We start from the raw sequence: 14456 nt of genomic DNA on the forward strand, positions 1-14456 counted from the left end.
TTGAATGTCACAGAGGGTACAGTTCATAAATATAGCTCCCAAGTTTCTCGTGTCTTTTCTTCAGGCTTCTTCCTAGAAAGTGTGAAGAGAATGCGGTTTTATAACCCATAATATAGAAGATATTATTCTTTTCTCTCAAGACATTTTATTGCAATTGAATAAATATGTCATAATGAAAACTCATTTAAAAAACTCACTAAGTAAAAAGCACTTTTTCTAAAATGGATGAAAGACATTGTTTGATGTTTAATAAAAGTGACCAAATTTAGGAATTTCTCATACATATATATATACATATATATGTGTATATGTCTGTATATAGGTACATATATATGTATATATATAATTATTAGGAAAAGTGAATAATTGTTTACTGGAGTTAGTGCTAAGAATGACTTGAAACCATGTTATGTTGGGGTGTATTAAGGGTATTGTACATGTGTTACTTGCTCGCATGCATTTCTCTTGTGATTTACTAAAAAGGGAAACATATGCTGACTAATATGTTTCCATGCTGAGAGACTTAATTATTTTTCATGATGGCTCCATCTGAAAATGCTTCACAAATTGGCAGCAGAATGAATTTATATTGATAGCTAGTACTCTCTGCTAGTCTGTGTCACCAGACACTTCTCTTCTGTCCACCTTGTCATAATGTGCACCATCACTTTATAAACATCTACTACAGTACTTTGAAAACATGCCTGTTGAGAAAAGTAGGGATTACCCCCCCTCACCCCACCCCCAGCAGCTAACATCAAGCTACAAGTCTCAGGCTAAGGAGAATCTCTGTGGAGATAGCAGCTTCCCATCTCCCCCACTTTTGATGAACTATGTGAAAACCTAAAGACTAGTGTTGTGTTATCCAGCACTGTAACTGCTACCCACATGTGGCTATTGAGTATCTGGTAAGTGTCTAGTCTGAATTGAGATGCGCTGTCTGTATAAAGTAAACACCAGATTTTGAAGACTACATATATATTAAAAAAAAGACTGAAATGTCTTGACAGCATGTTGAAGTGATATTTTATATATAGGTTAAATAAAATATATTTTCAAGTTAATTTCACCTTTTATCACATTTTGAAATCTGTTAAAAAACTTAGAATTTTATGAGCAGCTCAAGTTAGATTTTTTTTTTTTATCACACTGGCCTATAGTGCTTGATTACCTGTGGATAAAGAATAACTGTACACATTTATAATCTCAGGACCTAAGGAAATTTAATTAACTTTATAGATAATATTCCTTTATTCAAATTTTTTGCATGTTGTCTTCTATATGCATCATGATTTTTTCTATTCCAAAGCTGTTCTTATTTTGTTTCCTATATCTGCCTTAGCAAACACCTGCCCCTACCTCCTGACCCATTGATTTTAATGTGCAGTAGTCTCCCCTTATCTGTGGAGTTATGTTCCAAGACCCCCAGTGGATACCTGAAATCAGGAATAGTATTGAATCATTTAAATGTATTTATATACTTACATACTATGTTTTTCCTGTACACACACCTGAGATGAAGTTTAACATAATTTAGGCACAGTACGTGATTGACACAATAATTAATAAAACAGAACAATTATAACAAGATACTATAATAAAAATTATGTGAATGTGGTGTCTCTTTCTACCTCTCAAACATCTTATGGTACTGTACTCAGCCTTCTTGTGATGGTGTGAGTTGATAAAATGCCTACGTGCTGAGATTCAGGGAGGTGAATCACATAGGCACTGTGATCTAGCGCTAGGCTACTCCTGACCTTCTGGTGATATTTCAGAATGAGGATCATCTGCTTCGGGTGATCCTGGGTCATGGAGTCATGACCATGTCAGTGTATGGAGAAGTTGACCATGGGTAAATGAAACTGCAGAGAAAAAAAACTGCAGATAAGGGGACTACTGTATACACCTTCAAAATCTTCTGAAACCCTCAGATCATTCTGTGAAATTAGTCTTGCTTATGTCCACATTGATTTCTCTCTTCTTTGAACTTAATTTGCTTCTATAAAGAACATCAGAAAGCTAACATTTAATTAAATTCCATTTTAAAATAATCTCTAGCAGTGTTCATGTGTTTCTTAGATTAGACACACTTTGGGGAAGGAGTGGCAAGGCATACATTCTTTTGTTTTCTCAAAAGGGATAATCTTCAGTGTACAACAGACTGTCAGTGGAAGGTTGATTACTATGTCCCCTCAGGAGCTGTAAGTGTAGTCTTTCTTCCCGCTCCCTCGTGCCTTGATAGCTATCACAAAAAAACCCCACAAAACATAGACACATGAGTCAAGATTATGCTCTTTTGGGTGAACCAACTTTTTGAAGTGGCGCTTTAGAGAAATAAAAGTTATGATACCAACAAAAAAATAGAAAGGAAATTCACTGTTGCACTTTTAGTCATCTATGATGCTCCCTTTGTACTTTTTATCTGTAAAGTGTTCTTTTTACTTAAAAAAAAATATGGTCTTTGAATGTTCAGGATGATGCACGCCAACTCTTTGTGCTTGCTGGAGCCGCTGAAGAAGGTTTCATGACTGCAGAACTTGCCGGAGTTATAAAGAGATTGTGGAAAGATAGTGGTGTGCAAGCCTGTTTCAACAGATCCCGGGAGTACCAACTTAATGACTCTGCCGCATAGTAAGTAACCCTAACGTCAGAAGAAAACGGTCATGAGTAATGACTCGCAAATTAAGTCTACCTCCACGTCAGTTTTACTGCAGACCTGGCTAACACATTCGTGTAAAACTCAGGATTCTCAGAATGACAATGTTTGAAAACTTTCTGTCTTTTGTGTGTGTTTGTAGATAGCAATGTTGTTAGTTCCTTTGTGTTTAAAAGTGTCTCAAGAGACTCATGCTTATGTAACTCAAACTGAAAATGTAGAACGGGACGGTTTCCAGTATATTTCCAAGAAAGTAATTGGAACTTCCAGAAGCTTACTCTCAATGTGGGTGTACCTCTAGTTTGCCTGAGCCTAGCCAAAGGGAAGGGGAACTTGTTTGGGTTCTTTCCCTTATACTAGTAGTGCCTGAGAGCAGTGCTTGTCCAGTGTCAGGCAGCTGGATGACATGCACCCCTTTGAAGGGGCGCATGGTGATTCCAAGATAGGTTCTCACTGAGTAAAATAGCGCTAAGCTTGAAAATTGTCCTTGTATGTGCCCTGTTGCGTTAGACATTGTTTACAGATATCTAAGTCAGTTTGTTGAAGAAAAGCCTGCCCTGATTTTCCAGATGGTGGCCCAGAAAGTTTGTAAAGTAAGTGGTGATAGGAGCTCATCGGGGAGCATTCTGCTTGGTGATCTACAGAGAATAAAAAGTCAAGTATTGGTTTCCATAATTGGCACACATACTCAGCCCTGTCAGATATGCTACGAGTAGCATTCATTGGCCTTAAAGCTGTGCTGTGCACTCGCTTTACTTTCCAAGTTTGTTCCATTTTCTTGACAGAGCTATGTGATCAGAGGGACACAAGTGAGGTTAGATTGAAGGTGACTGGCAATCTGACCAGAGTCTAGATCAGCCGTGGGCAAACTATGGCCCGCGGGCCAGATCCGGCCCTTTTGAAATGAATAAAATTATTGAAATAAAAGACCGTACCCTTTTATGTAATGATGTTTACTTTGAATTTATATTAGTTCACACAAACACTCCATCCATGCTTTTGTTCCGGCCCTCCGGTCCAGTTTAAGAACCCATTGTGGCCCCCGAGTCAAAAAGTTTGCCCACCCCTGGTCTAGATCAGCGGTCGCCGACCTTTTGGCCCTCACAGACCACCTGTGGCCTGCAGACCACTGGTTGCCGACCGCTGGTCTAAATACATTTTGCCACAGTGAAAAGCATGGCTAGGCTTATTGTATAGCTTGTCATTTATGGCACTTCAGAGTATTCAGTGTGTGTTACATGAATGATTTAGTGTGAATGAATAAATGATATATGTTACTGTGTAACCCTTAGCATTTTTATAACACTATATTTTAAATATTTTACAAGTATGTAAACCATATATATTATCACATATGTAGCATATATATGTGTATATATGTATACACACACACACACACACACATATATGACATTTCTTACTGAATAGGTATCCCATCTCTCCCACTGGTGTCACTTCTCCTAGGAAATAAATATTCCTTGACTCACTGAGTAGGTGCTTGCCTCCCTGTTTTATGTAGTCATGTTATGATATATTTCCTTTCCTAGCACTCACAGATTTACATTTATTTTGAATTCACTTAATTTCTACTTGTATTGAGAGTATTTGATTATTTTCTCTCTCTGCCACTACACTGGCAATGCAGCAAAGTCTGTCTTCATTATCTTGTTGAAATATAAATGTGCGTTATTTTTAGACTATTAGAATTATAGCAGTTTTAAGCAAAGAAATGTATTTATGAGTAATCAGAGCACATTTTAAATAAAAGTAGCTTTGTATTTTATAGGGACAGTTAGTAAAATCTTGCCATGGCATGTTTGGTTTGTTTATTCAATCAAATTATTATTTAGAATAATAAGGTATAACATTATGTGGAATTAAAAACAGATAAAGTACAGGGGGATATTACCAATACAATAAAAGATAATAAGATTCTTTTAAATTAAGTAAGTACAATACAGATAACTCAAGCTATTGTATCTCTGTGTATTTTTGTATGGCAACACCAGATACATGTACCTAAATGTCTAAAACATTTTTGGTCACTAATTCGGTATTTGGATAGTTGTCCAGCTTCTTCTGCAACGAGTCCAGTATTTATTGAGTTCTTTTGTTTGCAAGACCTAGTCTCAATAGCTAAGAAACAGTTTCAGAAGATAACATCAATTAAAGTTGAAATAGTTGGTGCCTCCTGTACCTGAACTTATTTTCTAAATTGTCTTTTACATTCTGCCCTAATTATTGCCAAGCACTGCAGGGACACTCTTCACATTCAGCTGACCGTAGGATTGATTCCAGATTCTCAATTTAGGTTGTGTGTGGCCTGTTAGCAGCCTTACTGTCTGAGAAACCAGATCCTGCCTCCATACTGTTGTACTGCTTGTCCTGATGGGAACGACGTTTCCTTTTTTCTGTCCCATCATCCAGATGTCTAGCTACATGCCTCACTGTCCTCGAATCCTTCTTTAACTACTCAGGTGCACATTAATCTCTGCACACATGGACTTTCTGTAACATCATGGACTATACCATGTGATTTGACACAAATTATACAAAGTAATTGCATTGTGTGACACCACCACATTTTGATATCACAATGTATTTGGCATTATTGACCCAGAGTGTTGAATGAGTGGTTAAAATCAGCAAGAAATAAAATTTGAAAGTTGATTTAGAAAGCCAGTGAAATTCAGAGTAAAGTGTCACGTGTAGTGTTTTCCTGTGTGTAACTGAAGGCAGGTTGAAAAGGAACAACATTGAATTCAGCCTTTGGCCAAAGGGTTTCCTCACTGTCTTCTCAAAAACTAACTTTCTAAATCTCAACAAAAGGATAATGTCTGGAACATAAACAGTGCTGCCTCAAAAAAAAAAAAAGTGAAATAAAGAATTTTAAGAAACAAACACACGGTGTGCAGTTATTCTGGGTGATTTTTAAGAAGTTATTATTAGTCTGTTTCTTTCTCAACAAGAATTACTAAATACTGTCCTTCAGAAACAAAGTATATAACATTTAAAAAACGTAGAAGAGTTTTGTGGATGGAAAAGTATAAACGCTTTGATTTTAGTGGGAGTTGTGTAAGATAGAAACTTAAACATGTTTATTGGCCATATTAACTATTCGCATGTTGTTTTATTGTTTGTTTTCAGCTACTTGAATGACTTGGACAGAATAGCACAGCCAAATTACATTCCAACTCAACAAGATGTCCTCAGAACTCGAGTGAAAACTACAGGAATTGTTGAAACCCATTTTACTTTCAAAGATCTTCACTTTAAGTGAGTAGCTTCAAAGCATATGCTTTATAAATTAAGAGATACAACCCATTGTTTAGGAAAAAAAGGTATAATTATAAAAGTTTTTAGAAATTTAGAGTCAGAAATTATAAAAAATTTTCTCAGATAATGGACAAAAGAACATTTGGGTGAAAGAGAGCAAGAAACATTCTTGGGAATATTTATATGTTTGAGAACAAATAGCTGTGCAAGTTCCTTTTGCCTATATTTTCCACAGGGATTTAAATAAAAATAGTTTTTGGTGCTTATTTCTGAATAGAAGATACTGTCTAATACTATATATTTTGAGAAAGTTCTGCCATCCGGTTTTAGGTAGGAAGAGGCAGAGTTTTATTGGTAGGATATATGTTTGTTTGTGCAAATACTACAAAAGAAGAGTACCTTTTTAAAATTTTTCATGAACATTTTTATTCATGCAAACTGAAATGATGAAAAATGTTTTTTAATTTAGAGTGTCCTGATGATTAACTTACTGAGGTCTGAGCAGGGAAGCACTGAATTGCAGTGGTTTTCAGAAATGGGGGTGTGGGGGAAGAAATGGAGGGATCTTGGAATTCGTTTTGTGGTTTTCTCATTTGATACTGAAACAGGCTCAGGGAAGTTCAGGTAAACATTGCATTCAGATTTACAGAATTATGTTTTTCTTTTCCCAGTAACAGTTTTCAAAATATGCCAAAAACTGCTGCACTTTGCCTCAGGTGACTGTAATGATCTGAAACAGTAATGACGATAAAGCAGAATTTCTGAAAGCATCTTATTAAAGGGTTCCAAGTCAAAGATAAATAAACATCAGCTCACCTCCTGAAGAAGCTGACAGTTGGCAGCTGTGGGAAGCAGTTAAATATGTGCAGCTACACCTTTGAGTCCCCCCTTCAGTGTTTTAAATACATTTGTTATTATCATTTGTCACTGATTTATCCCACATTCAGTGGTTCACATAACTGACTTTTCCAGAAAGCTGAAATTTAATTTCAACTCTCCATAGCAGCTTCCCTCCAAAAAAACAAACATTGCCCTGCTTCCTAAACAGAGATACAGATCCTAATTAGTTTATCTGATCATGTAACTTGGTGCTTTAACACATGGTACGGTTTGACATCTGCTTTTAACTTCTTTTTTCTGTTTCCATATTTTTAAGCTGTCAGTGGAGATTGTTGCTCTCATTATCTTTTATTGAAATCATTTGCGTTCTTTTGGTCGTCTTACTACTTCTAGAATATTAAATGACCAAACTCAGGAATATTAAAATGTTATTTTAAATAATCTAATATATCTGAGAACTATTATCATAGTTAACTTAAAATTATGAAGTAATTTTAATCATAAGGAAGTTCACAGTTAGAATGAGGCTTTAAGGTTTGTTTTTATAAAATCTAGGGCATCTGCCCTGGCCAGTTTGGCTCAGTGAGTAGAGTGTCGGCCTACAGATTGAAGGGTCCCAGGTTTCATTCCAGTCAACAGCACATACCTCGGTTGCAGGCTCGATACCTGGCCCTGGGTGTGTGTGGGGAACTCTTGAGTGTGTTTGTGTTGTAATCCATTGTCTGATTTTTAACTGCGGTTGTAAAATTTAAATTTCACTTATTTTGTGGTACGATTGGAATTAAATTCAAAATGAAGCAATAAGTTATTCTTTAAGAATTTCTCTTCCCACACCTCTGTGATTAGGCAGGCACACGTGGATTGTTTGCTTTAAAGAATCAACAGGTTTATTTTACTATATTTTTGCCAAATGTAGAATTAAAGCATCCCTTCTATTATAAAATGATCATCATGATATGACAAATTTCTATTTTTTATAGTAATACGAGTGTGTAGTAGGTTTTGGAGTGCAGTGTCGTATTTATAGGGTTGCTATCCATGTGTGGTCCACTAGCTCTGCACCGTCAGTCTCGGCCATACTGGTATTAGATGAGTCTGAGGGGAGGCCAGCAGGCACATCTCAGGATCTCCAGGATCCTTCCCTCCCCCCGTCTCCTAAAATCACCCCGAAGAAAACTCAGATTCCATCCCTATTGATGCTTGTCAGAGGCCCCATCTTTTCACATGAAGACCATATTATACATCTTTATACATTTTTAAAAATAGAAGTTTAGAATTTGAAGGTAATTCTAATGTATGTGTGAAACAATGACTAATGCTCCCTGCACAATCCTGTTGTTTACAGTATCAGTTCTTAGTCATTCTTCTTCTCCTTGGCTTGGGAATTAGGCAGGTGGCTTTCAGAGCAGGGTCCTGGGGTCAGCAGCAGTGACTTCATCCACCTGGCGATTCTGGGCACTCAAGTTTGCGAAGCACTGGCTTAGAGTAAAGGATCTTTGTTTATGACCAGCCACTCGAAGTTTCTCATTCACTTCGACTTTAAAAAAACTGAAGATATTTCTTGTCAGATGTCCTAATTATCAGGTTACAACTTTTTTCTTGAATATCCCCACAACATAACTGGAAGATCTGGATCTTTAACATGGTAAAGCTAGTCTATTATTATTTGAAAGTGTTTAAAAATATTCTGTAGACACAGTTCCCTTATTTATTCAACAAATAAGTACTTGTCTGTGTTCAGTGTAGGGGATATAAAGTGATTAAAAGAAACAAAATTACATTGTTAGGGGAGGTGATATAAATATTTAATATTCAGGGGATGATAATTATTATAGTGAAAATGTACCATTTTGCATAGTGTTTCCATTACATAAGTGGTTGTTATTATGTACTGAGTGGTCAGGAAATATGTGACATTTGATCAGAGAAATTTTTAAAAATATATTAACCTTTTGGTAAAGTTCTTTTCAGATTGTGTTTCTTGGCAATTTAACAAATGTATAATCATTTTAATTAATTTTATTTTGTTCTTGTTTGATCTTTATTACCAGCTGTCCTCTTTGTATCTTACTCATTTTCATTTATCATAGAATAATTTTTATATAGTATTCTTGAACTCAACAATTTATGAGCTAAACCCATAGAATGCAGGCCCCTTAAATGATGATAAAAGAAACAAGACTGGTTGATGTACTCAGATTTGGTTTATAGGCCAATACTGCTCTGCAGGGAAAATTCTTTTTGCTGCCTGAGATTTAAATAGGGACCATTTTAATTAGTTCACCATCTAGATAAATGGAGGCTTTAGAAATGTACCATTTTGCATAGTGTTTCCATTATATAAGTGGTCATTGCTATGTTGCATAACATACCCTGTGTGCATTTTAACTTTTGCTTAATAAACTCTTACAAGGAAAAGAGGAAAGAATCATTGTCTTTATACTATTTAATTATGTTGCTACCCTATACTGTCATATAATATGTAAAAAATGTGTATTTTTTTTCACTCGAAGTTTTAGGACTGTTCATTAGGGCCACCGTTTATCACAGATTGCATCTCACCTTTTCTTTTATCCCGTTTTTTACTTTTTAATTGAGGCAACCTGTTGGCCCCGCTCTAAATATGATTTGCTTGCTCAGCTTTTCCTTACCTGGAATGGTTTCTCCTTCACGTCAAAGTTCTGCTTATTGCCCCTGAGAGAAAACAGCGTTTTGTGGTGGGAGGAGGGGACGGTGTCTCCTGCCTCTAATCTTTTGTGACTTTGGCAAATTGAATATTTTCTGTTCTCTCTGCCTTTCCTGGTTGCTTCATGTGAATTATTAGTGTTTACAAATAGTGCAGCCCATTCATATGCATTTGTTTTAATGTTCTGTTCTAAGTGTTCTTGTATGTTAATGTGTTGTTTTTGAAGTTATTTTGAGTTGTTTTGTTTCTCTTTACTCAAAAATTTTTAAAGATCAGACTTTTTCTCATTTCTGACATTCTTTCCCTCCCATACAGTCCTTTCCTCCTTTCTTCCAATCCCACGTTCTCCCTGCAGCTTTTGTTGATACCGTAGAACTCGGAGCTTTTGGACACTTAATGTGATGTCTCACTTATTGCTTTCCTCTTCCAGAATGTTTGATGTGGGAGGACAGAGGTCTGAGCGGAAGAAATGGATTCACTGCTTTGAAGGAGTGACCGCCATCATTTTCTGTGTGGCGCTGAGTGACTACGACCTGGTTCTAGCTGAAGACGAAGAAATGGCAAGTACAACCACTGTTAAAGATGGAGCATGAAATAGGAAAAGCTGAAGATGTTGGCAGGGATTTTTCTAAGAATGTCTGAATTATTTGAGAGTTTAGGTTCTTTTCTCTAACTTTTCTGTTTCCATCCTAAATGAGAACTATAATAAAGAAGCACAGATGGACCATGAGAAAAAGGAAGAGACAGAGTTCATCTTGCCTGAACCCTCCGTGCTTAACTGCATTTCCTCTCTGGCAGTATTTACACACTGAATGAAAATAAACTTTGTTTCATAATAGTCAAGGCTTATTTTCCTTAGCTTATTACTTCTGCCAGTTCTAGCTCAGTCATCTTTGATCCATGTTATATTTTGCACTGCCGTGGAATTTTCAGGTGGATTTCAGTATGTTGTTAATCTGGGGAAAATATTTTTAAGTATCAACTCAAGTAGAAACTTAATTTTAAAACGTAAGAGTTTTAAGTTTAGTACAAACTGGAAAAAAGAAGATAGAAATGTCAGGTTTCTATTTTTTAAAATCAGGTGTATGCAGGTATAGTGCAGTAGGTGCACTGCACCTCATGCGTGCATTCCCTCTTTTCGGCAGCACTGTAAAACACATCCGTGCCCTTTTTGAAACTGCAGGAATGAGGTTTCCTTCCCCGGCATACTTTTTAGTCAGGGTGTTGGGCTAATTGTGGTTCAGCTTATTCAGTTTAATTTACTAATCTTTAAAAGACTTTACTTACCTCTTAATGGAAACTTCAGTTAACTTTGTAATTATGAGATCTTTTCAGATGTTTGCACTTGCCATCCCTAGATAGCAAGGTCCCATGGCAGGGCGTTCCCAGGCACAGTGACACATAGTAGGTACGCAGCGAGTATTGTTGAATACAGAAGTAATTAACGACTGATGTAGATACTCATCTCGCCCCACATCAAAGGGTGCTGGTCCTTAAATGCCAGAAGTATATTTTTGGAGTATGTTATCTATTTTACAGCTAAGTTCTATTTTGTTATAATATCTGTTATTTTTTAAAAGTAGTATTTCTCCGAATTCTTGCCATTGTGACAAACTGATTGCATCCTTTTACTATAGAATCGAATGCATGAAAGCATGAAGTTGTTCGATTCCATATGTAACAACAAATGGTTTACAGAAACATCCATCATACTTTTTCTAAACAAGAAGGATCTCTTTGAAGAAAAAATCAAAAAGAGCCCTCTCACCATATGCTACCCAGAATATGCAGGTATTTTACTTTCTGTGAATAACTTGTCAGGTCATATATATCCAAGTGAAAGTTCCCCTACGACAAGATTTCAGTTGTTGATTTACTCCCTTGGCTTAGTAATGCTTGCCTTTAAAAGAAATTACTTATCATACTGCATTCAAGCAGAAGTAGTTATTTGGGATGTGGATTTGATTATTGAAACTAACATATTCATTTTATGGAAAAGCTGTTAAATAATTTTTTGTGATGACTTCAATTCTTCATAAATTTATAGTATTGATTTCTTCATCTAGTTGACATGTCTTGCTTCCTGTCTCATCTCAAAGACAGATGTATGATAGACAAACAATAGCAGTGCAGCATGCTACCACGAACATTAACAAAAAATGTAAGGGGTAAAAATGAAGGAGGAATTTGTGAGTTAACAACGTAAGAGTCAGGGAAGGTTTCATATGCAGTCCCAAACTTTGGTAATGAGGTAATTAATGGCATTTTACTTTTACTACTACAGAAAATGCTCTGCAGTGAGAAAAGGCGACTGAGAGACAGTCCTGGCTTTTCCGTAATTAGCTCTTTGATCTTGAACAAAGCAGTTAACGTAGCTGGGTCTCAATCCCTGTCTTTATAATCAGAAGTGAGCTAAAGCATTGGTTATGGTTTAGTTTGATTTTTGGAACATCTGGATTCCTGCTATTGAAAGTGGGTGCAAGAAAGGGAAATACAATACAGATCCCCCCCAACACACACACACACTATTTCTCATTAAAGCAGAATAACTTAGCTTTCATCTGAATAGTATTTTATTTTAATGAAGAGAATTCTGTGCCTTCAAAACAGTTTGACTATCACTGGTTTATAGGATCTCTAAATCTAAATTTTCTGAAGAGTTTGGTTAAGTTAGCTAATTTATACAAGTTACCTTCACTTTATTTTTTCTGTTTGAAAATAAGGCTCAAGAATTTGTTTGATTACAAACAAAACTTTAGTTGGTCTTGTAGTGACGAAATTGTATGGTAAGTACTCACTGCCTTTTCACAGGTGATGTTAAAACAACCCTGTGGTATCAGTACTCTTACTTCCCAGGACTTAAATAAAGTAACCGAGTCCAAATCTAGACCTAAGTCTATAGCATCATTAACCACCAGACTAGCATTAATTAAATTCTCATTGGAACCAGGGGTCGGGGACAGGGGGTGTTTCAATACATATAAGCACACTAATTATTACAGCTCTTTTTTGTATACTGCAAAGTTATACTTCAATTCAAAATAATTTCACACATTTCATTATTTTAAAACTTTCGTTTTCTTTTTGAAAGTCATAGTATCCTAAGTCACCTTATAACAAAAACACTTTTAGGGTTTATTGGGAATAAAGTTATTTATAGTACTAATTCTAAGATTGAAGTTATCCAGAATCAAGGTGGCTTAGTTTTGCCCTTACTTTCATCTGTTTTTTAGATTATTTTTGTCATTTTTCTATTGTGAAGTAGCCATGTTGTACTATTATTACCAGAGGACCCAAATGCATAGATAGAAATCACATGCCTACAGGGATTTCAGAGAAACAAGAAATACGCTTGTTAGCTCTTTCTTTGCCAGGTATACAGTATGTACAAGAATTTCCCTTAGGTTGTCAAATTAATAAGAATCCCTAATCTCAGAATTTTTGAACATTCCTAGGGTTAATATAATTTAATCTTCACTGCATGCCCTAATTATTGACTCAGGTGCCTCATGCTTCAGCCTCAATTCTTACTTCCTGTGGCTCTTGCTTTTTATAGAAGAACCCTATGTAGCCTCCAACTATTCAGTTCATGTCTGTCTCCATCTGCTTCTATCTTCCCCTCTGCTTTTTATCTATATGTTGGCAATTCACCACATTCTAGCTACCATCCTATAATCCTTTAGTACTCCATCCTTTCATGGTCATATTTATTCTCAGGTGAAATTCTGTTGTCAACTGTAATTTCTCTCTAGAGCCTTGGGCTTGCATTTCCAACTACTTGTTGAGCATGTTGAAGTTTTTAGCACCTGAAACTCAAACTTAACTCAGTGTATTTTGTTTTTCTCAAATTTCTACCTCCCTTTATATTATAAACCTCCCAATTCTTCATTCTTTTTTTTTTTAATCCTCACCTGAGTATATTTTTTTCCATTGATTTTAAGAGAGAGGGAAAGACAGAGAGAAATATCGATGTGAGAAGAGCATCAGTTGGTTGCCTCCTGCACACATCCCAACCAGGACCCAGGCTGGAGGAGCCTGCAACTAAGGTACATGCCTGTGACTGGAATTGAATCTGGAACCCTTCCATCTGCAGGCCAACATTCTATCCATTGCGCCAAACCAGCTAGGGCCTAATTCTCCATTCTTGAACCAGGTTATCATCTATACTTAGCTTTGTTTAGGACACTTCTATCACATGTTAGAAAATAACTAACACATTCTCCCCTACCCCCGTATTTGCCATTCTTTTCTTAAGACCTAAAATCAGATTGAGTAATATAACTAGCTACCCAGAATATATACAGGAAATTGAGCTAGGCACTCAGTGAAAGCTGCAGTAACACAGGTGGTGTTTGTATATTGTGTTCTCATGCCATGAAGTGAACCTCAAATGTGGGAGAGGGCAGGCCGGGTAACTAAGGACCTTGAAAGCCAGGCAGATAATGTTGTTATTACTGCAAGAGATTTAATAATTATTTTCAAAAGAGCATTTGATTGAAGTATTAACTACGTACATGTAAAAATATATACATACACAAATACTCAACACTTAATGTGAAGTGCATGGAATTTTTTAAAAATAAACCTTTATTGTTCAGATTACAGATGTTACTCTTTTTCCCCCCCATAACCCCCTTCCACCCGGTTCCGACCCCACCCCATGCCCTTACCCCTTCCCTCATTGTCCTCGTCCATAGGTGTTCGATTTTTGTCCAGTCTCTTCCCGCAACCCCCTCACCCCCTTCCCCCCAAGAATTCAGTCCACTCCCTTTCTGTGCCCCTGATTCTATTATAATTACCAGTTTATTCTGTTCACCAGATTATTTATTCACTTGATTTTTAGAGTCACTTGTTGATAGATGTGTATTTGTTGTTCATAATTTGTATCTTTACCTTTTTCTTCTTCTTCCTCTTCTTAAAGGATACCTTTCAGCATTTCATATAATACTGGTTTGGTGGTGATGAACTCCTTTAGCTTTTCCTTATCTGTGAAGC

General features: G+C 36.3%; 1 protein-coding gene across 1 annotated transcript in view; it reads left to right on the forward strand.

The window, feature by feature from the left end:
• Positions 1-14456, forward strand: part of GNAI1 (guanine nucleotide binding protein (G protein), alpha inhibiting activity polypeptide 1) — a 26098-nt gene that overhangs the window by 7742 nt on the left and 3900 nt on the right. The window contains exons 3-6 of the mRNA XM_015571254.1: positions 2477-2634; positions 5807-5935; positions 9892-10021; positions 11099-11252. Coding sequence (XP_015426740.1) covers positions 2477-2634; positions 5807-5935; positions 9892-10021; positions 11099-11252 — 571 coding nt within the window. The remainder of the gene's footprint in view (positions 1-2476; positions 2635-5806; positions 5936-9891; positions 10022-11098; positions 11253-14456) is intronic.

The sequence above is a fragment of the Myotis davidii genome, unplaced genomic scaffold, assembly GCF_000327345.1.
Source record: "Myotis davidii unplaced genomic scaffold, ASM32734v1 scaffold125, whole genome shotgun sequence".
Classification (NCBI taxonomy): Eukaryota; Metazoa; Chordata; class Mammalia; order Chiroptera; family Vespertilionidae; genus Myotis; species Myotis davidii.